Raw genomic sequence first — 27573 nt, 5'->3', positions numbered from 1 at the left:
CTCTTGCTTTCAATCAATGGACTCTCACACACTGGCATAGATTGAGCCATTGATTTAAGCCATGTTTAAAGAAGAATGTTCTTCTTGTTTAATCTTTGCTGCTGTAGTATTACTCTGTTTGACCACTGTTTTATGAGAATGCTTTCTTTCTTTTTATTAAAAGGCCCATTAAGTGCGTTTTGAATCCAGAATAGATCCTCTGCCATTAGTGCTTCGATCCGTCGTTTATTTGGTAGGTGCTGATCCATTTTATGGATTTAGTCTTAGCTAACCAATGTCTGAGTGTATGGCCTTTTTTGTACAGTATGTTTCAGTTAACATTATAGAAATAAAGCATATGGAGCAATGTGATTAAGGCTTATTTCAGTGGTAGGCCTAGGGATTGTTTGATTTGAGTTGATTGATTTTTATATTTATTGATGTAATATTTTAACATTTTAGCTTTTTTATTTAAAAACAATTTTACCAAAGTAATTGATTTGCATTTAGTTATTTTGGAGCATCTCAAACATTTTATATTACAAACTGTACTGTGGGGACCATCTGTTGTATCTGCTTCCTGTTCTGGCTGACTGTCCTTCCTGTTATGCATTTACCTCACAGATGGCACCACATGGTGCCACAATTTGACATGGTTGCTATGGTTACACAAGGTTAAATGCCACCCCTGAACTCTGTGCAGTGCACCTAACGTGTATTTCACATGTACTTTAATTGTCTCTCATGTGCATGATTGTCTCGTGGCAGTGGCTGGTAAAATGCATTTCCTCAGACCCTCAGGCCTGAGATAAAGCTGCAGTGCACATAGTGGACCCTCAGAGCAGAGCCGTAAACAAACATAATAACAGCATTAACATAACACACAGCTGGAGCTTCAGACGATCCCGCCACCGATGAGGCAATTCCCCCTCCGAACAGGAAAGCACACACCAAATACACTGGTCACTAGTTGTGCTCTGCATTTGGCTGTTTCTGCAACTACAGGCACTTTTATGCCCTAGATTTTGAGTTTTTTTTTTTTCGTAATATAAAGGTCAAAGATGAACTGTTTTGAAACTTTTTTTTTTTTTTTTTTTTTTTTTTAATGCTTGTATAATATCATTGAGCTTTTAAATTCAATTTTAGTGTCCCATGAACAGACTTAATAGCATATAAAAACAAATTTACTATTTTATTTGAAAATATTTTTCAGGTTGTGTAGAGGATGCATAAAATTGTAGCTATGGAATTTGCCAAAGCAAAGAAATAAAAAAAAAATGCCTACACTGACGTTTCTAACACAGAGTTTGTTCATGATGTTGTAATGAAATAAACACATAAATAACCAACTAGATTAAAGTTGTGATTTTCAGAAAGAAAAAAAATAAAGGAGTTCTGTAAAAGTCTGCTCAGCCAAATTGCCTAAGAAACAGCCATTAGTGTTCAGATCTGTTAATATATTTTACTCACGTTTGTCTCTCTCTGGACTAAATCTTATTGATTCTCAGCTCGACTGTCGAAAATGTCTGTCCTGATTGCAGCTGCTTTCATGGGGTGTAAGATATCTACTTTGACCCTTTTAAATGATCCATAATTTAGACAATTTTGATGAAAGGAGAGCAAGAGTGATCATGAATTTAAATTTAGCTTTTTGAGTTGAAATAGATTGTCGAAATGAATGGCAGTTTTAATGGTGTTGGAGAGTTTCTTGTGTATGTTTCAAGCTGTATTGGGGAAAAGGTTTGAATGAGCTGACTCTATATGTGTGCTTGTGATGCAACTTGCATTTTTTTCCCCCCAGCTCATAATGGGTCCCATCTTTGAGAGATTGTGTTAAGGCAGCATGACTGTGACACTGATGCATGTGCTCTGAAGCTTAATCGATACATATACACACATTCGCACCCTACGAGTTTGTGGTGTGTGTGATCCAAGCAACTGCACACCTGGGAAAGTTCACCTTGATTGACCATCACACACTCACATAAATAAAACTGTTCTCTCACCCACAAAACACAAGATTGTGCACAAGCCAAGCCAGTAAACTTGGTCTGTGCCAGTAAATGAAGTGTTTATGAAATATTTAGTTGAGTGTGAGGAGCTTGTTTGATATACAGATGCCCTGTATGGAAGGCACAAAACTTCTTAATATTTTACAGTTTGTTTTCATGTTTGACATTGTCTTTTTTTGTTCAGTTTTTTGGATATCGACATTGGATTTATTTTTCTCCTGATTTCAGCTACATCATAGTTAAAATTGCAAAAAAAAAAAAAAAAATAATAATGCAAAAATAATATATTATTATTATACAATTAATTATATAGCAAATAGCAAATCAATCCAACATGACAAACAGCGAATATATCTGTGCTGTTTAATGCATTTGGACATTTAAATGTGTTTTGTTGAATTTTAAACCTACAAATAAGTTAAGGGACTATTGTAATGGGTAAATCAAATGTAAGCTAGTAGGCTAAACTACTAATTAAGCTCAAATAAATTAATGTGTGTTTCTTATAGCAGATGAAATAGAAGTTTCTTTTCATTTTTAATTCAGTGATTTTAACTATTAATTTAGTTCTTTTAATGCTTTAAAGAGCAATTTAAGATTGTAATGTTCAAAAGTAAAATAATAGTATGTGAGAGTAGTAATATCATTGTGTTTCTATTGGTCAGTGGAGGAGCTTAGCTTAGTCTGACAGTTAACCTGCTTTAGACCAGGTTAGTTTCCCAGCTTAAGTTGCCACAGTGACTAAGCTTTATCTAGGCCTGTGTTTAATTTTCTTTATGGAACCAAATAATTTAACAAGGAGTCGGACTAACTGAAATGAACCTTATGAAACAGGCCTTGATTTCTTGAATTCAGTATTTAAAATTTTGTTAAATTAAAGTCTTACAAAATTACTTTGTAATAAACATTACAACTATATATTTTTTTGCTGTTTTGTTTTTGAATTGCGTTTTTGGCCAGTGCATCCAAAATATTCGGTTTTGGCATCAGAATCTTCATTTCAATGCATCCCTACTTGCTTCAAATTAAAATAACAAATAATAATAATAAATAAATAAATCAATATATTATAATGAATGTATAGTTTACATGTGAAAATTAATGCCACAAATTAGTGGCAAATCCTGTATGTCATCAGTTTGCAAAAGGACTTCAACTACAGTAGCCCGGTGATGAAAGGATATTCTTGCTGTACTTCCTGGATATCAAACATGTTGGGCTTTGAGTTACTGAGAGAGAGAGACGCGCTCCGTAATTGGTCTATGCCATAAAATAAGATTTAAAGTCTGTGAAGGGCTTTCTGGGGATTAAAAGCAAGAGAAGGGAATGTGAAGGGTCCTGAGTGTTTGTATATTATTCTGGGAGTGTTTACTGTTTGGGGAATCTATATATAATTTGTTAGGGATCCTTTCAGGCAAGGTTAAACAGGTTGAAGCTTAAAATGATGTAAATTTATCTGTCTTTTGTGGTTGTCATCCTTTCATGTGACCATCAGCTCTTAAAGATAATATCATCCCTCACCGTGACCCATTTGAAGTGGAAAGGGCCCATTTTTTCCTCTAAAAGCGAGCCACACTGGAAATCAATCTCTCCGTTTTAATGTTTCTCCTCTGTGCAGCATTTTTCACACCAGCCATTTGTGATCCAGCGGGAGCCATGTTGGCTCAAATGATCCATCCACGGGGAGCCATAGTGGCTCTGGAAACCTCCGCTGGGAACCATCTGGGCCTGGCTGTTCGAGGCTTCGCCTGCCCTTTCTGTGCTAGTGTGTTTTCCTGTTTCTGTGTGGGTGAGCGTCTATGTGGTGGTTAGATGTTCAGTGTGGGCACCCAGAAAAACACGTGGCTCTGACTTGCCCAGACATCCACCTACAGTCTGTCGCACACCCAGTTTCACTCCAGGGCCCATTATAGAGTTTGTGTGAGGGGATGAAATAAGTGTTTTTCACATGTTCACACTAAAGTACATATTTTTAGCAAATAGCTGCTTGAATGTCCATCTCGACTGTTGTATAATACACCAAAATTGCTGCTCGTCACATCTATCTCCTATGTGGGGCAGCAGGACTCTTTTAGCTCATGTTTGGAGGTGTGATTTTTTTTTTTTTTTTTTTTTTTTTTTTTTTTTTGTCATATGTAACAAATAGTTTTTTTTTTTATTAGCTTATAGCCATATTCCTTGTGACCAACTGCACATGGTTGCGCTTGCTAAGAGTACATAAGTGGGGTTTAGTATCCCTTGCTAAATATGACAAACCTCACACTAACCATCCAATCTTTCGCCATGGATGACTCCAGCATTACTTTACGAGGGTAAATTAGTAGTGCAAACATGGTAATATACTGCAATAGATGAGCGAAGGCTTGAGACATCAAAAGAAGCATTTGGGTATTGTCTGTGATATATTTGACGTGTGTGGAAAGCTTTTCTGCTGCTTCCTAATCACACTGATGCATTTTTCTCTATTTATCCATGTTGTCTTTGTGTATGAGTCATGGTGCTGTGCCAGGAAAGAATATCGCAAAGAAATTAATCTTTGAGTTTTGGGGTCATTGAGATTAAACTCATGTAATTGTATATTGCTTTATTAAGGCTTACATGAAACGTTTGGAGTTTTCTCTGAAATGCAGGCGAGTGCATTGAGTTTGACCTTGTATTTGGATAAGCAGGAGATTTTAAATCTATTTGCCAAGATAAAGTCCATATGCTTTTCTCTCTAACTCAATCTCTCTCCCTCACAAACCTTAAGCCTCAGAAGCAGAATTGCAACATTTGTATACAGTAAATGCTATTAAATATTGCCTAATTTTAATTAAAATGAGTTGTAAAACTTGTAAAGGTAAAAAAAAAAAGGAACCAGCTAAGTGACACAAAATGTTATACTTCGGGAACAAATTTATTTATTGTAATTAGGGTTGGGCGATTCACTGGAGCCCCTTTCACACTGCACGTCGGACCCGCAATATTCCCGTAACATTGCCTGGTTGCCTTCTGTGTGAAAGCAACCACGTCCCGGAATTGATTACCGAATCGAACCCGGGTCGGGGACATAGTAACATTGCGGTAATCGATCCGGAAGGAGCGCTGTGTGAACAAAAGCCAGATCTAATTCCGTATCGAAGTGATGACGCGCGTTATCGCGCGACTTTTTTACCGGCTGTTTTGAAGGAAGATCAACATTCGCAACGAAAACATATGTGCAAACTGTAATCAAGCAGAGATCAGTTAGTTCCTCACTTTCCGCGCTGACGCAGAGATCGTTTGCTTGCTTCAGTTAAAGTATAACGTGCCAAGCTTTGTCGACTCATACATTACACGTCACGCGCTGATGTCACGTGTCGTTACGGGATCTTCAAGGGTTGTGTGTGAAAGCACGCACATATACCGGGTCATCACTGGCAGTGTGAAAGTGCCAAATCTAGCGACCAGGGAACAATTACAGGAACACTTTACCCCTGTATTTGCCGGAATGGCAGTGTGAAAGGGGCTTGGTAGACACAATTAACTGGTAGAAAATTGTCAGTTGCCAGTAAAGATTTTGGACTATCGTCTCTGTCACGGTTTTCTTGCTCACATGACATTTCTGTACTACGTGGTCATGAAAACGTCATTGGTCGTGAATCGTTTGCATATGTTTTTAAGCATTACGGTTTAAAAGGCAATTTTTAAGTTGTTGAAGCACAATTAGCAACGAAAGAGAACTCATTTCGCTATATGCACTATATGTCTGAGAGACTATTTCTGAGCACTGTCAAAGAGACGTGCACATGTGAAGATTTTTGACTTTATGGGCCTTGAACAATTAAATACACACATTTGTATGTCAAAATACCTGTCTTTTTCAAGAATCCTACTAAACAGTAATTTAGGTCTAAGTGAGAAAAAGAAAACACGTGTAACAGAATATTAGAAGCTCTTAAATTAACAGCAGTCTAATATCCCTTCTGTCTGTCATTCGTTTGAATTAAACAACAGAAGAAAGAAAATCTCTTACGGCTGTTGACTAAATCACTTTCGTAACTAATAAGATATACATAAGTCACAATTATATATCAATAAGATATATAATAAGTCACATTGCCTACCCTTAATTGTTATATTGTATTATAGCAAGTGTTTGACAAGTTTAGTTGTTGTAAAATGCTTACATTCCCTGAAGTTATCAATGGCTTTGTAAAAAAAAAATACACCACGAGTATCAATGCTTGCGTATCTGAGCATTGTCAGGTAGAAAGTCTTATAATGCTTTGTGTGGCGTGTTGAGTGGCAAGAGATGAATTAGATGCTGGTGGACAGGTGAACAGATGCACTAAAGACAGTTGTAGATTATCCTGCAGCGTCTGCTGCCAAATCATGTCTAAAACCCCCTTGTCTGACATTGAGGAAGACACCGCTCCCATCTAAAGACTTGATTATATAACACCAGGAGGCTAACAGAGTGCCGTTCAGTATCCGAGACACAAACCATATATAAAATTTAGTGTCTGAAATGGGAGGGAAAGCATCTACGTTACAGATATGTGGTCAAAACCACCCACTGTTAAAAACCAGTGGCATTAAGCATTCACTTGGCATGTTAGCAAAGTTAAACCCATCCTGAGCAATACCCTGGCAGCCACCCACGACAAAATAGTGGCATTTAATTAAACAAAATTTTGGTTTTACATCAGATCATTACTAATAAAAACCTGTTTAGTAGACTGGTTTACTTTAACTCTGCTCTGTGTTCCAACAGCAAAGTACATGGGGAACATAAAGCTAGTTGTGCGAGACTTAATACATTTAGGCCTATGGCTAAGGCCAACCCAGATTACCAGAACATTCTGAGCCTGAACCCGGCCTGAGCCATTACCTTTTGCATGTAGAGCATTAGTTTGCCGCCAAGCAGGGCCAGAGTGGGAGGGTAGTTGTTTGTCCCCATAATGTGAGGTTGGTTGTCATTCTTGTGTTTAATCAAAGTGCCGATTATGCCCTCATTAAAAAGCTTTTACTCTCCCTGCGTATGCAGCCTCTGCCTCCAAAGTAATTCCCAGCAGATTTCCCAAGGGGCTTCCTGGCTGAACAACCGCACTCTTAATCGTTTGACTCTTGGAGTGTCTTTTCACGACACCTGCCTGTTTTTTTCTCACCAACCAATTTCACTTGCACATTGTGGAGGTTGCTTTGCCGATGGATCGTAATAGTTGAGAGAGATGATTTGATGGAGCAAGTTCTAAGTGGTGCTTGCTAAGGCAGTCTGTAACTTTTAGTATTCAAATTTGGTGCATCATGTCGCCCTAACATTTTGTGCTACAGTCATGAAGGATACTTCAATTTGTGATGCTTGATGAGATTTATGGTACTGGATCGAATGATAAAATGGTGAAAAAATCCCATAGGCTTACACTGAAGAATCTGAGCCATATCTAGGGATCAGGATATCAAAGAGACATAGTCACTTACTCCTAGCAATGCTTGGAAACCACTCAAAATACAATAGCAATGGCATTTTAAATATCTTATGAATATCTTGAATATCTGAATGTCTTAGCAGCTGCATTGCAACTCCTCGACAACCCCTTACAAGACCCTAGCATAATTCCTTTAGAAAATGTACAAATCTAGTTTCTTAAACATTTTAGTTCCCTATAATCATCATAAGACATTGTCATTAGGTTGCTTTGATTAGAACTTTTAGATTTTCTGTTGTGCACAGACTTCTCTAAAACCTTGATGCGTCATACAGTTTGTAATTTTCCTTCTCTGTTTTGGGTGTTAAGAAGCAGTTAGAGAATTCATCCTTGCATATTTTCCTTTAGTAATTGGTTAATGTGTAAAGTGACTCACTGTTTTCCCCCCTTCTTTTCTTTCTCTGTCATCCTGTCTTTCTTTGAAATGCACTCTTTTTGTCCTTGCCTGCCATCTTTGATCACTGGCCAATAAACAGCCTCAGAGCTTGGAGACAAATGTAATATATTAGTCCGTGTTCCCTGGTGTCACCGCTTTAATTGAGAATGTCAGGCTAAAGTTAGCGCCAGGGTGAATCTTGACCTCACGTTTAATTGTGCGAGAAAGACGTGCCTAGCAGTGATGTCAGTGACAGGAAGTGTGTGTGTGCTTGAGTGTATGAGATGAGTGGGGGTATGCTGAAGGCCCCCTAAGTTGCTTTAAGATCGAGCCGTCTGGACGATCAATAGATAGCTCTGTCTCCTCCAGTGATCTGTCTATTTAAGACAAAGTCTCTTTCTTTGCAGCAATAGTAATGGAATCTCAGCTAATCCTAAATACAGTACATTAACTCACACTTTTGCCTCGTCTCTCTCTTTTCCTCCTAGGTGGAAGTGGAGGTGGAGAGCATGGATAAAGCAGGAAACTTTATTGGCTGGCTTCACATTGAGGGTGTGAATTTGTCCGTCGCTCTGGTGGAGAACGCCCTGTCCAAGGTCCACTTTACTGCAGAGAGAAGCTCCTACTACAAGTCTCTCTTGTCTGTGGAGGAAACCGCCAGACAGAGAAAAGAGAAGGTGAGTTTTGTTGGAATCCAGCATGCCTCATACAGACTCAGGCTCTGTTCCAAAACCACCTAGGCAGCATTTTAAAGCATCATTGGCACTCTGCTAGCACAAATCCTGGGCTAACACAGTATACAGCAGTTATCTTTTAAGATACCTCCCTTTGTCAGAAATCTAAGGCAGCAACAAAACACTTTTATGCTAAGCCAGTTCACACAGCGGTCATTTTGGCAACACTCCAGTCAGATATTTTTATTCATAAGATACTGAAAAATGTTGATAATGTTCAGTCTAATTAAAAATGCACTATTTTACACAATATTTGTTGCCCTGTGGTGGTTTTTATACACACTTTAAACATCAGATCCCATTGGAATCAATTGTATAATCTATTTATGTCGCACACTGGGTTCCTGCCCTTGTGGAATGTTTCAAATCAGTCCCTTGCAAGTTTACAGTTAATTTAGGATGATGCCTTTTAAGGGTATCATCTTGTATAAACACTAGAAAGCTTGGCCGCCCACTAGGTTTTGGAACAGAGCTTCAGTCTTCTCTGTCACGATCAGAAATTCATATGTATCTGACAAGCAAAGAGATTCATTACTCATTATTCCAGATATCTCCCATCCCCACTCTGGTAATAAATATTATCTCTTTTCTGCCCAGCATGCTTTGAACTTATAGTATTGAGGCCAGAGCCTGTCATCCAGTGTATATGTGGACAAAGAGAATACACATATCTGTTGTCATGTTGCATTAGTTCAGGCAGAACAAATGGACACCGGACCTCCAAAAACAGTAGGAGCTGGACAAACAGCAAAGGAATGAGTGTGTAGCTCAGGGGGTGCCACAGGGCTATGTCTTTGGCACTATCAGTTTGTTCTCTTCTCCCCACTAAGCTGTGATTGATGAAACCCTTTTTGTCCCTGATCTCAATCGCTCTCTTCATTTTCATTATGGCCGAAACAGCCCACGGAAGGCAACAGCCCTGGTGGACAAACAACACTCCTGCCAGCTGTTTCTTCTGTCCTCTATCCCTCATTTGGCGAGAGAGAGAACGGCCCCGTGCTGATAGCAATATGATCTACTGCCCAAGGCGGCTAAGAGCGTGTTTCTATCTTCCTTGTCAAATCCATCATTTTTTTCATCTCTCTCTCTCTCTCATCTCAATCTCTCGCCTCTACAAAATATCGCACAAAGTTCCAAAACATATAGCCACATCTTTCTTTCAAAGGCAGTGCTATCAGATTCCAGCTCCTGTGAAAATAGCAACCAATCTGAAATGTGCATCCATAGATCTTCCCTTCTGATTGAACTTATACCTGGCTTAAGTCAATCTTGCTTGTATACGCTCCTTTAGATATGCGCACAGACACTCGTATATGCACACTCACTTGCACACCCCTCTGCCTCAGTGTCACCTCGCTGTAAACAAAACATGGCATGTTTTGCACTGACACCTTGAGGAAAGCACAGTTTGACCCTTATTTCCTGTGCTGTCACTTTCCCAGTGGGTTGGATTGACTCACTGATTCACCGGCAGTAAATCAAAGACGACAAGTTTGGTTTGTCCACCAGTCTCCTGCTCTCTGGCCCCTTGGCTGTCTGGGGGGTGCCACCAGCACATGGCCACCCTGATGTGAATGTGTTAGAGGAGAGAAAACAGTCACCCCCCATGAATTGGACAGCTGCATTGTTCTTAAAGATTGTAGATACTTGTTGTCAGGTTTGTCCCAATCCATGCTTGAATTTCCCAGGCCACCCTGGATAATGGAAATAATTAACCCTTCGGGACAAGTAGAAGATGGAAAGAAGTGCTGAGATCAACGTTTCTTTTCTCTTGATGGCCTCTGTTTTTGCCACTGCCAGGTGTTTTTTTTTTTTTTTTTTTTTTTTGCATTGAGAAGTTTTTATTTTACTCTGTTTGTTCTCTCGTTGGTGGATGGGTAAGTGCTTGATGTTTGCTGACCATAATTAAATGCACTAGGTCAAGTTTACATTAACATTTTCATTCAAGTATTTTTTTTTTCAGTGTTCTTTTATAATCAAAGAAATAAAAAAGATCCATTAGTTTATAATAGTGGTCCAGTAGCTATAAAACGGAGTTAGAGAACCAAAGGTCACCGTGCATGACTAGCTCTTGATCTCTTCCCACTACTAATTCATTGTTGATAAGCATAGACATCTTGGTAAATCTTCAGACAAAACAAAGTCTTGCATTGTATTTGTGTTAAACCATGTACATAAACTATTCCTTGAATCCCTGCACACTATTTTTGCACACTTTCTATTTAATGCTGTTTGCCTATAGATTGAGGGAATCCCTTTAGAAGTTCCTCTCAATATCATGTGCCGTCAGCACCAACACTGCTCTGAAATATAAACAGTTTGCTGCATGGAGATGTTAGAACACTTCTGGTTGCTGGGAAACAGTAATGGTTGCTGATTAGTGAGCAGTTTATGACCCAGTGTGCACCGAGCCAACCCACATTCTCGCATCTCGCAACACACGCTATTAAAAGAGCCTTCTTTTAATTGCAACACTAATTATGAGGCGCAAATCTGAAGAGAAGTCCTCTTTCTGTTGAGAAACAAGGCCTTCTATCATTTCTTATCTAAGTTTGGTCTACTTCACCAAGGCTCTGGTGGATCACCCCATGATTCTGGAAAACTGGGACAAACCCACCACTGATTACTATCCTCCCTTAGATCATAATCCTCATCATTGTTCAGAACATCACTGAGCTTGTCCGCCTTTCCCCCTCGCCGCTCCCACGGTCACTCGTTTGTCATCTTGTTCCTGCCTTTTCTGGTGTTATTGGGGCATAATTCTGTCACCAGGGGGTTGATTTCGGCTCTAATAGCCTCCCCAGGCTCTTGTGTGCTTTACAACACTCGTGACAGGGTTCCGCAGGGGTTGAGAAGGGCAGCCGTCTGCTTGTGACATTTAAGCTCAATGATTTTATATGGTGGGTGAATGCAGCCCAAGCCACGTGTCATCCACATCTGTCTGACAGAGGAGGTCGAGTAAACCTGGGGAAAGGATGAGAATGTGTAAATCCTTTTTATACTATTAAAGGGTTAGTTCACCAAAAAATTTTATTGTCATTAATGACTCACCTTCATGTCGTTCCAAACTTGTAAGACCTTTGGCAGAAACCTCTCAAATGTAATTTAAAAAAAATTAATTTTATTTAAGATTTAAGATGAACGGAGGTCTTGCGGGTTTGGAACAACATGAGGTTGAGTAAATAATGACTATGACTAATAATTTTCATTTTTGGTTGAGCTAACCATTTAAGAGACCTCCAAAACAATCAGGCTCTGGTAGAACGTAAATGTGTCTCGCACAAATTGATTTAGGCGGAATGCAACGACTTTAAAAAGAGCATCACAGAAGAAAAATGCTAACCTGACAAATTGCAGCCCACTCAATGTCTGCAACGGTTTCTAAAAGAATATTTCTATTACTTTTGATTTCATTTAGCTGAATCCCTCCTGTTGTGAAGGAATATTGTTCAAGGACTTCATCAGTGGACAGCTATGTCCAATTTCAGAGGAACGTCTAAGTGCTAGTTTGCTAGCGAGAAGCGGAACCACGGTGTAATTTTCTTTTGAGACACTTGAGTGCCACAAACAATCAAAATATACAAATGAAACCCAAAGGTGCCTAGAAATATTTAACAAGTTGCCGTTTTTTTTTTTTTTTTTTTTTTTACTGTTGTATTTCTCAGAGTTAGCGAGAAATCCATTGAGCTTCAGTGCAAGCTTCTGTGAGTTGGCACTTTTTACCTCTGGCTAATCTGGAGCGAACAGAGCTGGAGGCTCAGGTCAGTCTAATGGAACCCGAGTTTTCAGACTTGCGTTACTCCATTAATATTTAACATGGAGATGAAAGCACAGTGCTCGCTATCATTCTTTAAGAGTTATATTTTGTTCATGTTGAACAATGCATTTTAATTAAAGGCCCTCTTTTAATTTCCTCTGATGGAAGTGATTTCGTCCTGAAAACTGACTTTCCTGAACACACGAATATATAATTTTTTTTCTTCTGTTATTAACAACAAAGTGGCCTAAATGAAGTTTTAACGCTTTTTATATCATGCTCTCTTTTTTCAGCTACAGAAACAGTGAACCAGTGGCTGTTTCCATGGCAATATTATAAAACGTGACAAGATAATTACATACATGCCACGGATGAGGTTATCTAAATGCTTGAGAAAGCAAATGCTATTCTAGAGTTTTCAGGTGTTGGGTTCGCAGTTTTAAATCTGATGGCATTTCTCAGATTTTATTCATTTTGATGTACTTTATCAGAGGTGATTTCCTTACTTTGCATACATTTAAAAGTTTTATGTTGTTGTTTTTTTTTCTTTAATTAATAACATGCACTGATCAATCATTCACAATAAGACTAGGACAGATGTATTTATCAAGTAAATGGGGTCTTGACTTAAGCCAGGTTATATAGAGTGGCATCTCTCCTCCTCTTTCCCTCTTTTGACATGCCTGTGCCTTCAGTTGCTGTAAATGGCATTGTGTAGAAAGAGCTGTGTAGAAGTGGCACTAAAAGGGAAGTGTGTGATTATTTATGCATTTCCATTCTGTTCCACACTCCTCTCACCACTGTCATCGTTGCCTTCTAATTTAACAAATGGAGGGCAGGCTGTGTCAGACAGGAACAACCAGAGCACTGTGGTGAATCACAGTAAGAGTTATCCAATTAGACACAGCAACTCTCCCCGGAGGCTTGCGCTAAGGCCTGCTCAGCCACAACAGGGACTTGGCCGGCTAAAGAGAGACAACAAACATGGCAGGACTGATGTCTCTGATGTAAAACATTGGCTGAAAGCACATCAGCATGCGTGCGCAGACTCCTGAACCAATCAAATTTTAGAGGGATTGTCTGAAATATTCATGTGAGTTTCAAGCTGCACATTAATTATGGAGTTATTTAACAGTGCCTGTTTTTTTTTTTATTATCATTTTGTATTTTTATTTTTCTATTAAATTATTGTTTGTTTTAGTGGCAGTTGTCCTAATTAGGGATAAATATAAGCTTTGCATATACACACATTCACATATTTTATATTATATATATATATATATATATATATATATATATAAAATATAAAATGTGAATGTGTATATGCAAAGCTTATATTCATGTACAGTTTATTTTCTTTGTTTCTGCTTTAACAATAACAATTAGAATACAGTGAAAACACAAAAATTGATGTTAATATATATTTTTTTCTTTTTTTTAATTACATTTATATGTGTATTAAGACCAAATATTAATATTTTGTTACTGTTGTAAAGGGTTCATCAGATTTTTTTGGCTTTCTTTTTTTTTTGGTCACTTTTGGTCACTATTAAACTAAAGCACAATTTTAGATGTATTTATTTATTTATTTTTATTAAGTGTTTTTTAGCAGTATAGTTACTGCAGTCAGTTATCATTTATCAATCCCACAGTTGATTCCCTGGCGTGAGTGTTATTGTATCATAATTTAATGTACATTTTAAGAATTCATTGCATTAAGTCTTGCTACTCTCTTTCAATTGAGGTTTCCTCCGTGGCAAAGTTTACTCAAATGCTCTCCATGCCAAATCAGAACAAAAAGCCTTGCAGCATGAATCTTGAACAAACAAGAAAAAGCTCTTTGCACTCTCATGGCATCTGTGTGGTTCCTTTTCCTCATCTTCAATTCATGAGCGATTGCGGTCTTCCTTGCTGCATAGGAATGAGAGAGCCTCCCCTGGCATAAGCAGCGATAGCGCCAAGAGTTCGTTCAGGTCACCTCTGTGTTACAGATGAGCGTAATCCATCTACAAACCTCTATCTGTATTCGCTCTCTTTCTGAACCTCCCCCATGCTTAACATGGATGTTTTAGCATGGAGTATTTTCTGTTTTTTTTTTTTTTTTTAAACCCACGCACACAAGAAGTTTTGTTGTGCTAAAAAGTTTGGCAGAACTGTTTGGACTGTGTTCCTGCAAATGTGATAAAAAAATATCTCTCCAACGGTTTCCATCGCAAAACAAAAGTTTAATTGAGTATTTACGCACCCAAGTGTTCTTGGCTGGCAGGAAAGCAAATTGGGTTTTTCTGTGTCAACAGATCCTACAAAAAAAAGTAATTAATTCTCCTCACACTTTTAGTAAGGAAGCTAATTAGCGTTGTGGTGACACTTAGCTATGGCTTCATATATATTAGCAATAACACTATCCTTGCCAGCCCGTATGTCTTAGTTTTTGCTCAAATATTTGTTCGAGACTGACTGTGATATAGTTGAGTGCTTTTATTGTCAATACTCTCCTTGTCTGACCCATGCATGTACAAGAATAATGACACACAAGTCCCAACCAGCCCCTGCGCTAACATTGCCAGTGTTTAGCCTGGATAGTAGTCATAAAAAAATAAAATCTGGAGTTTGTCGTGGCTTGGCAAAGTAAATTATGTATTTCACACAAGGTACTTTTGATCATGCAATCATCTTGTTAAAATATTATTATGACACTTATACAGACAAGCTACAATTTGGTTAAAATATGGACTACATGTACTTCTACAGCATTTGTTAATCTAGATTGGTTACTAAACCATTTTTGACATTTCCGGTTTTATAAATCAGCATTGAATGTTATGAATTAACAGATGGACAATCAACAATAGTGTATTTGTCAGTTAATTACTAAATGCTGTAATAAAAAAAACGAGTTGTAACACTTTAGTTTAGGAATCAGTTCTTGCTATTAACTAGCTGCTTTTTAGCATGCATATTACTAGCATACTGGATGTTTATTAGTACTTACAGTATAAAGCACATATACTTTATTCTGCTTGACCATATTTTAGATCTTTTAATGTGAATACATAAACTTAATAACTACCTTACTATTAATAAGCAGCAAATTAGGAGTTTGAGGCAACAGTCATAGTTAATAGTTAGCGAGAATTGGTCCCTAAAATAAAGTGCGGCCAAAAGAGTTTACTGTTCGTCCATGATAACTAATGAATGAAAATAAAGTTAGTTAATACATTAATGTCAGAGCTTTGTCAGAGGCTGATTTTAATTGGTTGTAGAGATTTTTTTACTGCATTAAAATCTGCAGTTTCCAAAATGTGTTTTATATGTTGTTCCTTTGCACCCACTAGAAAAAAGTGCTAAATTCTATGGAGAAATGTGTCCTAAAGAAAAGCTGTGCCTCCTGGAAAATTCATCGGTATGTTTTGATGAATGTTCACCAGTACTGGTTTTGCTTTGGGTTGGAATATGTAGTGTGTGTGTGTGTGTGTGTGTGTGTGTGTGTGTTGACATTAGGTGTTCTGCTCTTGCTTACCTCAGTAGAGGGCAAGAAAAAGATCATCTCTCTTGTCACACAAGGGGGAAAAGCTGAGAAGGGCTATTCCATACATCTCATGGATTATGCAAGATGCACATTTCTGCATAGAAAACGAGCTTGGGTCATCTACTCCTAACAACACACTTCACGTACACACTACAACATAAGCAATATTTAACATCCCTGAAGGCAAGCCAGGGCTCTTTCTAACCCCACACACACACACACACACGTTTTCCACAAATCTTCAGGTGCAGTTTCAGCAGTCTGTCACATTTATTCACAACTCGTCTCAGCAGACCTTTATTTTTCTATCAAGATGCTAATTTATGATGTTTTAATAATGAGCTAATGATATTTTCTCTCTTGTTACCATACATTTAAGGCATTTTTATTATTCCTATTTAAGTTTTCCTTACTTGGTCCCCATTTTGTAAGTACAACTTGACCCACAAAGACATTTACTCACACATTTCCCCTTGTACTCACTCATACTCAGGCATGCAAGCGTGAGGAACTTTGAACATTAACGTCAATGCCAGCTTGAAGGAGAGCCAGAGAGTGCATACATGGGCAGACAGGATGTAGTGACAGACAGGCCGTGTAAATACTCAGTCTGCACAGAAACAAAAATCCATCCACTTCCAGACAGGATTGTCAGGCATCTGCATACATACAAGAAGACATCTAGCTCACGCTGCACTTCTCATGCACACATACAGATGTGTGCAAACACGAGATGTCACCCTGACTGTGTGTCCTTGGCCGCCCTTCCACTCGTTTACGGGATATCCCTCTAGGCTCTTGACGGACACTCTTTTAGGCAGGTTTGTGGTTCACCCGTGCAGAAAGAAAGCCATAACACTTCCACTAGTTCCATTCTCATGGGGGAAGCACTGTGTATGCGTGTTTGTCTGCTCAGACTGTAATTAGATATGACATTGTGAATTGCATTACTGCAGATGAACACATGCTTGGATACGCAGTAGAGAACACAAATGATTGTGTTTGCAGTTGTTGCAGATACGGTTTGTGCGCTTGAGGATTTTTTTTAGGATTGCCTATGCATTTGAGGTTGAAGGACAGTTGCCCTGGAGTTGCACAGAGACATCTGCCCCCCGAGGGAGACTGCAGACCAAGAACGGACATTTTTCTGCTTGAGTTGATGGCAGTAGTGTTTTCTGTTCTTGGTTCTGCAATGTCAGAAGCCTTTGAAGTGAAGAGATCTGCTTGCAGTTTGGCAAATCCGTGTCCAAAACACTGGAAGTCCAAGGATATGGGCCAGATGGTTTTAAGCTGATGTTAAATCATAATAGGCCATATTTTGCTAATAAGCATTCCTGGCCTTACTGTGCACGAATCATTAATTTACACTTTTGGTTATACATGTGTGTGTGTATATACACAGATTAAAAAATTACTACAAATAATTGACAATGCTCTATATATTTTACAATATTCAAAGTATGGCACAAAATGTGTTTAAAGTACAAATATGCCGTCTTATACACTCAATCATTCAATTCAGTGGATGGACAGATGGGCAGATAGATGCCAGGGTGGATGGGATGTGTTGATGATTGGCTAAATGAGATACATTGATGGATGGACGAGTTGATGTATGTAGGTGGATTTATAGAGAGAAAAATAGGTCAGGTCAGATTCCTGATTTCTTCCTGTGATTTTTGTTTTGAGTTATTCTTCCAGAAGTTTCTAGATATATTATAAACATAAAGGGCTTCTTTTTATTTGCACTCCTAGTGACAGTATATTCTAATATTGTAGTGAATCGAGTCCCTCTGTCTCTGCAGCCTGGGGATATGACAGTAAAGGAACACATAAACTGTCTACTTGTCCTTTAAATTCAGCAGTGTTTAGATCTAAAAGTCACTTGCTTGGAGATCCACACACTTTGTGTGTGTGTGCATCTGTGTGTTGAATATTGCATTTCTGCTCCTTGCAAGTGGAGTTATACACACACACACAAGCATGGCATTTCCCTCTAGACTGCTGACATTCACTCCTTTTTGGATGTACAAACCCTCCACCGCCAAAACGTTTAGTAGCCTCAACTCGGCTGTCGCTTCAGGTGTCCGCTCTAATCGCCTGACAGTAATTAAAAAGTGTGGACCTTCTCTTGTGCGCGCCCACTAACATTTGCGGAGAGCAGACGTTCATGACTGTGTCTTTAATGCATTTTTGGCAGTGGGCGGTCCCTTCATTCCTGACCAATAAATGCAGAATATTTGTATCTTGCTGGCAGAGTTTGCTGCCATCCTTTTTGTTTAAGAATCGTGTCATTCCAACCCTTCTCACAGCCAGTCCATAACCAGACTCCAGCAGCATTACAGCTGCTTTTTACGGAGGAGTATTTTATGTGATAACTTCCCTGAATCCGTTTAAGCTCGTTGACAGCTTTCTTCTAAACCGAGACACATTTTCAGAGGCTTTTTGTCTTATTTGGTTCAAGTGTATTGAGTTTCTCACAACGACGTCGTCCAGAAATGCGTCTGGAGCCTCCTGGGCCTAAAACCCATCATTATGCAGCATGATAAGACCACCTCAGAGAACCCAGGCTTTCAGCAAATGATGTTCTCTCACTCTTTCCACCTGCGTTTCTTTCTTTCTCAGGTCATTGTGGCTCTTTCTCTGTCATGCACACACATACTCCTGAGAGAGCACAGTAGACAGGTTTAAGCCAGCGGTTCTAGGCTTGGGGATTCAGCTAACGGCTCATCAATTTTCTTTATTACCTGCTCTGGAAAAAAAAAAATGAAACGTCCTCAGTGCAGGGAGAGGCTATTCTTAGATCTGGTGCCAATTCCCCTCCTAAATGCAGCCACTCACTCTTCCTCCTGTTTTTACGCTCTCGTTCCCCACTTTTTCTCCTTGCAAAGCTGCTCTTCTGTTCATTCGGATTGCTGATTTATTTGCCTTTGCGACCTTGGGGGCATCAATTGCCATCACAGTCTGCATGTGGTAATGGGTTTGTAATTGGTGAATTTTTACAGAAATGTTCTGGGTTCAATACAAGTTAAGTGCTGTCAACAGCATCTTTATGACATGCTGTCAATTTACCATGGAAAATAATTTCACATTGTCCAGAACAGTGAAAGTTAGACGGAAGAATATACAGTATGTAGATTTTTGTTAGATTTTACAAACTGAGGGGCAAGTCATTATTAATTAACAGTATGCTGTCCGTAGAGCCTAGCTTGAATCTGAAAGATTCTTTTAATACAATTTTCTTGCTTTTTCTCCCCATCTTGTTGTCATTTCATATGTATTTGACATGATTCCCTCAAGGCTTCAGTGTAATCTGTCATTGAATGCGGGCAAGTGTAGCAGTTGTATTTGTGTGTGTTCGCACACTTGTTCGCCCAGGTGCTTTCATGCGTGTGAGTTTCTGTTCGTTCTTTGACATCCCATCGCCTGAAGAGTTGTAGCGGGCCGTTACGTTAAGACCCCTCAGCATCAATCACACACAGCTTCCCTCCATTGTCCCAGACCATCAGTCTCTCATGACGACCCCTCCTGACCCCCGTGGACCCATGGGTTTAACATCCAGACATAAATCTGACTGTGCTGGACTGTGCACAGAGCCATTTTGGGTTGCGGTTACAGAACGCCACAGGCTCGTTGACAGAAAGATCCATTTCTTCAACAGGGAAGCAAGTGGGCTCTTTTTCATGTGCTGTCAGTGTTTGTTGGGCCAGAGAGTGAAAGGAAGTGGCTCAGAGCCTGTCGGCTTCTGCGATTCTATTAAACATGGCAGCACATGGCCAGGACTACAGTGCACGCTCGCACAGGAAACTCAATCAAGAATCAATCAAATTGAATCTGACTCCAATTGCAGTGTCAGTGTGTTTGTTGATTCAGGGTCAGCATCATCTGAGGTCCTCTGAGGGTCAGCATCATCTCTTCTCAGGTGTTCTGGATCCAGACTGGAGCTTGTGTAAATCCTAGTTACATCCCGTGGCAAAACATAGAAACAAAATAGAGACATCATTAGCATAGCTACTGATCCAACAAAGTAAAATTAGTTTTGTTGTGTGAGTTTAAGTTTTGATATCCTCCTTGGTATGTTCATGCAGTGTCCGATTCTGATAAGTAAGTTGTTCCAAGTAGAGCCCTGTACGGGCCTCAAATTTAGGCCTTAGCCCTGCCTATAACCGACATCATATCGGAATTACTGGTCAGAGTCCATCTTTTTTCCCCCTTCCCCTTCTTTTGTGATTCACACAATAAAGAAACTCGCAGCTTTGGAACAACATGCGGGTAAATAAATGATGTCGATTTTTCATTTTGGGTGGAACGATTTCTTTAAACTGCACTTTTCTATTTGAATGCAGAGTTCTAGAGTGATTTATTTTGCTCTACTCAAACAGACAGGCATTTTGTCTACCCTGAAGGAGTCGCACTGTTATGTAAACACATACTCAGGTTTCACTTCTTCTTTTCATCTTTCTCGCATGCGCTTCTTTCTCTCTCCCAGCATGCAACTCCCTTTTTTCAGTATTCCCCCTCTCTCTCTCTGTCTCTCATCAGTGCCGTGGGCTTGCAGCCAGCCATGTTGTTCGAGTTTGTGTGTGTGTGTGGGGGGGGGTGTGTGTGGCTGGTTTTAGTGGGCTACCAGGCCTCTTTCAGGATGTAAGCGTCCCCCCGAAGAGTGGCTGTCGATGTCAGTCCAGTTTTTTTTTTCTCTGTCATCTTTCCTCCTTTTTACTGTCCAGCTCCTCAGCATCTCCATGTGTAAAGACAGCTAAACGCCCATGTTTGTCAGATGCAAGTGAGTCAATGAGCAAAGCTGCGAGAGGTGGAATATTCGATCCGAGAAAATGAAGAGGCTGCTTTTCAAGAGATAAACCGTAGCCATGACAACCGGCATCAAGACATGCTGGGTTAAATAAACTTGATTTATTTAGCTTTTAATTTGCACACGTTTTTGTGTTAATTCCTTTGCAGAAGGAAACAAAGATATAAATATTAAACCTCTTTAGGTCAGGGTTGCGTAAACGCAATTATCGGTTTATTTGATAAATGGCTTTGTGTGAAGTAGACTTCACTTGAATTTCATGTCCTTCCCGGAAGCCCTCTGTCATGACTGAGTCTGATTAAAACATATGTCGCATGTGGTTATTTCATGCGGTGAAGTGTGGGCAGACGGCAGGTAGGCAGGCTAGCTGGAAATAAGCCGCTTTAAATAGCTCCGCTTCTAGTCTTTACAGCAAATGAATACTGATTTAGAAGGCTTTTATTTTTATTTTTTTCTCAGCTTTGTACAAACATCAGGAGGTTTGTTCAGAACGAAATATTAGAACTCCTCCAGTGCATTTGATTATGCAAAAAAAAATGTTGTGTCTAGATATGTGCAGACTAGTTAAGCAGTTCTTCAAGAGCTGATTTGACTTTAGTACACTTGCTGGTGAAATGGCAATTCACCTTTTCTCTTTTCTAATGAATGTTTTAGATTACATAGTGAACAATTCACCTATGCAAGTTTATTTTGACCTCCTAAACTCAGTCTTCTGGTGAAATTATAACTTTTCTTGTTCCCCATACCAGACTTCTCTAAACATTAGGTCGTCTTAAATCCGCCCCTTTCTTACGATCGACTGCAAACTTGCATTCAGGTCTGCTGCCTTCAATCTAAACATCTTATGAATAGGACCAAGTCACATTAATTATTTTGTCTTACTCCAAAGTGCATCACAATATGAACAAAAGGATTTGTTGCTACTACAGTTAACATCCAAACTTTGAAGGAAGAAGAATTTACAGATTGTTCAGTTTGCTGACACCCATTTAACTTTAAGTCAGCTTTTTGGTGTTTAATATACCAGATAATTCTGGTGACTGTTTTTTGCACAAATCTTTTTTTTTTTTTTTTTTGCATTGTCATCTTTTTGCAGTCTTTTTCTAATAGCTGTGTGAAGTCAGCATTAGAGTAGAAAGTCTGAGTGTTGTGTAAGGCCCCATATGCTGCCGTGTTTCCCCCGGGGGCATCATCTGTGCGGGTGGGGAGCCGCGACATGCATGCCAGACCCCTCAGAACCAGGCTGTTTTGTTTGCGCAAACAGGCTTTATTTTCATTGTTACTTCCCACAGAAATGGCGCTAAACCGCTTAGTGCATGTTTAAGAGTTCTGACAACACCACTGCGACGAGCCTGGTGATTTCTTACCTTTACCGTGCAGGAATTTTAGGCTATTGGGAGTTTGTAACGGCTGACAGGAGGGTGGTGACATTAGCGGTGTAAGCCGCGGTATAAGCTACACAACCGCCACTGCATCCCAACAGCTGCTGTTGGTGATATGAGGCTGAAGAGAAGCTCCCCACATGCTGACATCTCGCAGCTGTTGATCCCCAAAGTGCCATGCCACCTGGGCACTTTTAATGCATAAATTTATCCGCTAAGTAACCACATCCAAGACTCCATGTCCACCTCTGCTCCACACACCCCTCCCCTCTGCGTTTCACCCCAAGTCACCCCATCCTAAGTTGAGTAGATCAGAAAATGCTGGATTTATCCAGTTTATTGTGTGTTTTTACAGATGACTAGTATGATTATACAAAGTGAGTTCATAGCTCTAGCTCAGTGTTTGCAGGTTAAGTGGATGCTGACAGTGTAGGTCACTTAGTTGATGTGTTTGTCAGCATCTGTGAGTAGATTGATGTGGTGGATGGATGGTCAGTCTGCCCTTTGTCACCCGATGGACCCATGTGTTTGAGTACATTTTAGCCAGAAAAACTGTGACAGTGTTGTTTTTCGACAGTATGCTTTACAGTCAAATTAGCGTGAAATGTGTTTCTCTCTCTCTCGCTCGCTCTCTCATGGCACAGACGTGCTTTTACCTGGAAAATGTGTCAGCGTTCGCTGGTAGTTCTGGTTTTAATGCCTTGAGATTGATATGTGCTCAGACACTTGGAAGCATTCATGTGAACACATTTGCAGATGTAAATGTGTGTTTAATACCTCCCATCCTACAGCACATTGGTGCAACACCCCATTAGTACCTCACCCTTATAAGTCTTGATAGTATACACAGTATCAAAAGATTGGATCATTGGACATCTGGATCCCATGTCCTGCTTAGATGTGTGCATGTGCAGGGGTCATAGGTTGTTGCTATCAGATGTCAATCAGGAGGAGTTCAAAAGAGTAAGACTTAGTGCTGTTGTCATTCATGGATCTTTCCACGTTGATTTTCTCTCCTCTTCCCCCAGTCCTCTAAGGGTGCACGTGGGCATGCATTCTAAGCTGCTTCACGTTTTAGTTGCGAACAGAATATGATCGCATTCTGTCATGCTCTTGCTGCTTTTATTTAAATATTTAAGGAGGGACACTGGAAGTAGACACGTATTGATCCAGTGCAGATATTTTAATCAATATGATTTTTTTCTTATATCATCTTAATATAAATAGCCACTTCAAGACAACTTACTGTCACTATGACATTTACATATTGTGTTTACTATATTTATAAGTTATTTACTTTATCTATATTTTCTCAAAAGATAAAAAATAAATTCATAGTCATTAGAAAATCATTTGTGATGTCATCCTGTAGAGTGCAAAACAACTGACAAAACCTTTTCTGCTTAGATCATTCTCTTGCGATCGCATACTTTTTATCTATATCAGGGTTGTTGCTTTTGGATTGTATTTCTGCAGTGACTGAATCATTATATCATTGATATAGACAGCATATCCATCTGCATATGGTGGTTCTTCATAAATTGTACGTGAAGGCATGTCTGCCTTGTTAGTCATTCCATACTGCGAACAGCTTCATCAATATGCGCAGACAAATCGAGCGGATGGGCATCATGGGTCGTAGACCTTAATTGAGTCAGATTAAACACCCTGATGATGTATCCCACCTCTCAGATTACCATTCAGTTTTTAAGACTGTATAACACTGCAGAACCCACACATTCAGTTGTATTTGGGACAAGCCCAATCAAAATGGTGGTGTCTCCTGTGCTTACAACCAGTAGAGACTCTAGAATACAGTTTTTACTCATAATAGGTGAAAGATACTGTATGTTGACTTCAGTCAAGTTATTTTAAGTGTGTTTTTATCCTAGTATTACAGTGGAATACAGAGTCTCCCAGACTGCTTGACAGATTTACTGAAGCATGTCCCTCTTTACAAATGTGGATCATTTCACTTTGAAGAACTGAATCAGTGCAAGGACAAATTGCATTCAGATTCTCCCAGAGTATAATAAACCATCTGCTTATTCCTGTAGAATATTTGTCCTGTAATGGAGAGAAATGTAAGTTTTGGCTTTAACTATGCTTTTTTAATGGCCAGTGAATCTCTTAAATGAGATATTTCCAGTCACATACTGCTGACAAAAGATTTGTTTTCTCCCCGTCATCGGACTCGCATCTTAGTATTCCAAGTATCCAATTTATGCAGCAGCTTCTTAGTTTAAGTGAACTTTGCCAAAGACGTTTGTGTGTGTTGTGTGAGTGTGCCGTATCATTATGCCTAATGCAGAAGTGTAAGAAAGAGGCTTCTCTTGAATTAATGAGCTTTTATTTCCTAAGGTAACTTCATTATGAATATAATGGACGCTAAATTGATTTACCAAGTATAATTTGATTAATAATAAACATGGCTTTATTTTTTTAAGCTTTATTAGATGGCTATGTGACAATGAATGGCTTTATTTAAAAGCTGAATTAGTCCAAGTTTTACTTTATTTGTTTTGCTGAAAAACATACGGCCTGCTTACCTGCCTCGAGTGCAGTGACTTATGGGTATTGTAGTTCTTCTCCCTGGCTCACTGTTGTGTTTGATGCATAGAACTCTCTTGGATGTAGATTAATTTGGCAGGTAAAGTTCAGTGTGTTCCGGTAAAAACTGGGACTATACGTTTGCTTCTTTCCCTTGGGCCCTGTGTGTTTGTGTGTATGCGCACTGGGTGTTGATGGGGATTCGCTCTCGCTGGGCGGAACACACTCTATTGGAATTGACACACTGTCACCTTTCATCAGCGTTTGGAACGGCCCCCTCCCCTGAACTCGGTGTGTGAGAGAGGCAGTTTTTATGAATGTAACTCTGCTGTATCTTTAGTCCCTGAAGGAAGTCTGACCTCTCCTTGAGTGCTCAACACAACAGGCACGGACACACTAACATACTATTGACATAAACTGCTGCTTCCAATAACAGATCCTACTAAGAAATCACACACACTATATTTTAAGGTCCAATTCTTGCTATTAACAAACCATTAGCTATGAATTTGCCTTAATAAACTCATAATTTCCTGCTTATTATTAGTTAGTGAGATAGTTAAGTTAAAGAATTGAGTAAGATTAGGTATGTAGAATATGCTCATGCAGAATGTGCTTTATATGTACTAATAAACATACAATGTTATTAATAAGCATGCTAATAAGCAACTACTAAATAGTGAGAATTGGCCCATACGTGTTACCATAATAAAGCAAAAAGCCACTTGATAGCATGCATTACACTGATTTCAGCTAAGGTCATGGCCTAAACCATTCAATGTGGCAATATGAATATCACGTAACCTCAGTCAAGTGGTCTATTTTATTAATACAAATACACCAATGTTCAATAAACAATTTTTTGTATCACATTTTATTAAAAAAAATTCAATTACAGTTAACTTTGCCAAGCTTTCCTTTGCCCATTTTATCTGCAAAAATGTCCTCATAAAGTTGGCAAATTTGATATTTTTATGTGGGCTGGGATGAATTCACTTTTCTTTTATGAAGTGAAAGTGCTCCGCAGTGTCAGCCAGTGGAAAAGAGAGCCTAATTTGAATTTATATGAATTGATTTGAATTTTACAATTTATAACATTAGTGCAACACTTGTACAATGGGCACTGTTGACCTGAATCAGTATAAATGTATCATCTGTATCCTATCTGGATACCATGACACTATAAGTGTCCAATCCACAACATTTTATCATATGTTTTTATAATTTCCAATGTAATTGTTTCAACACTAAAACTAACTTTAGAAATTAGACGAGTCAAATTCTACCTAATAAAATTGTAAATGGCAACTGTAGTTAAGGATTGGTTTATAACGGTTTTAAGGTGAGATGAACAGTGTTTCATCTGCATAAATATACAGGGGGGTCTTTGTAGTTGCAATTTAAATAGCTGTATTCATTTTGAATGTGATCACAGGTGTTTATCATAATTTTACCATAGTTTCAAACTGGATTAATCCGATCAGTGTTTAGTTTCTCATTAGCCCATGTTAGAGGGTCGTATTTCTGCTTCTGTAGATCTGCTAATGTGTTTTTGTCCTTTGAGGATTGCAGTTAGCATGCAACAAAGCTGTCGTCCCGTCTCTCACTCTGTCACACTTGTTTTTTTTTTTTTGTGGCTTATTGCTATGGATTTAGGCCACAGGCAGCTCAATGACAGAATACATCACAAATCCTTTCTCTTCATGACCCCGCCCAGCAGCGGTCATATACCTGCACTCATGTGGAACAAAACAAGAATGGTTGGTTGCTCACAGAAGGTCATTTGCCCAGGGTGCAGTGTGTCTCTTTGAGTCATTGTGTGTGTTTGTGGCATCTTTTGTGCTTTTGCAGCGGAGGATACGTGAGAGTGGGTTTTTGCATATGTCTGCCTGTTCACGCGTGTCTCAAGTGCCCTTGCCTCGACGCTGCGTGTCAGAGGTCCCGTGGCCGCAGGAAGCATGTGGTTTGCGCTGACCATCGGTGCCAGAAATGACATTGTGACAGTCGGCACTGTAACAAGTGTTGACACTCAAATCTGGGTGACTGCGATTGGTCCTCCAGGTTTGATTATGACTTCGTATCACTGTGCAAGGGCATTGTGGGTAGTGGGGTCAGAGTAGCGCCCTTGCTGTGGAGTGGTTTGCTGTGTTTAAATCTTCATTAACCCTGGCGTTTTCCCCAAGGAATCATTTTCCTCCATGTTCCCTTGTTTTTGTCACGCCTCGGGGGAAATAATCAGATGTAATTGGGTAGTTTGACCCTGTAGTTTATCATTTGGTGGCTGGGTTTGCAAGGCTTACTGCATGTCACCAGCTGGATTTTTACATACATCCATGTTAATTCTCAGTCTGGTTGTAAAATTGGCCTGTAAATGTCGGCCTTGCAGTCCTGGTGGACATAATTAGCTAAAACCAGCACTGTGAGGAAGCACATATAAAAGCCTGGTTTGTAATTAGTTGCCTCCTGCTCTCTGGGAGAGAAAAAATTAATGGAATAACGGGGAAAACTTCAATAGCTGATGAGCATCATTTGCTAATAAAGCCTCTGAACTGAAGTAAGGGGCGGTTGCGTAAGAGACTGTTAATTTGTCGTGTTTGTATTTCATAATAGACTCAACCTTCAGTGCTTAGTAAGCAAAACAAACTGCTTTGACTTGCACGAAGGTAGCTCTTTTCTTGACATTTCGTAAAGCATTGATGAATTAGAACTTCTCATCCTTAGTTTTGGCACGTTGCTGAAATCCGCACTCAAATTTGTGATTTGCAGCCGCAAGTCTTAATGAGCTCGCTCTTGCTTCATGATTCTCTGCCCTCTGTCTCTGGCGGCGTTGCTCCAATCTAGCCAATACCGCCTGTCATCCGTGAAGAGCAGAGGTCATTGTGACCTTCTCACGGATGGGTAAATAGGTTACCGACCCATCATGTGAATGTGAAGGGATTATCAACAAATGCAATGTTCACACTGATGCTAGCAGATTAAACCATTTTGTTCGGT

General features: G+C 39.4%; 1 protein-coding gene across 1 annotated transcript in view; it reads left to right on the top strand.

Moving 5' to 3' along the window:
• LOC113062885 (staphylococcal nuclease domain-containing protein 1-like) overlaps positions 1-27573 on the top strand; it is a 150717-nt gene that overhangs the window by 96508 nt on the left and 26636 nt on the right. The window contains exon 17 of the mRNA XM_026232948.1: positions 8306-8494. Within this exon, the coding sequence (XP_026088733.1) occupies positions 8306-8494 (189 nt within the window). The remainder of the gene's footprint in view (positions 1-8305; positions 8495-27573) is intronic.

The sequence above is a fragment of the Carassius auratus genome, chromosome 4 (assembly GCF_003368295.1).
Source record: "Carassius auratus strain Wakin chromosome 4, ASM336829v1, whole genome shotgun sequence".
In the NCBI taxonomy this organism is placed as follows: domain Eukaryota; kingdom Metazoa; phylum Chordata; class Actinopteri; order Cypriniformes; family Cyprinidae; genus Carassius; species Carassius auratus.
Note: the sequence above shows the minus strand (reverse complement) of the source record. Positions and strands in the feature narration are given on the sequence as shown.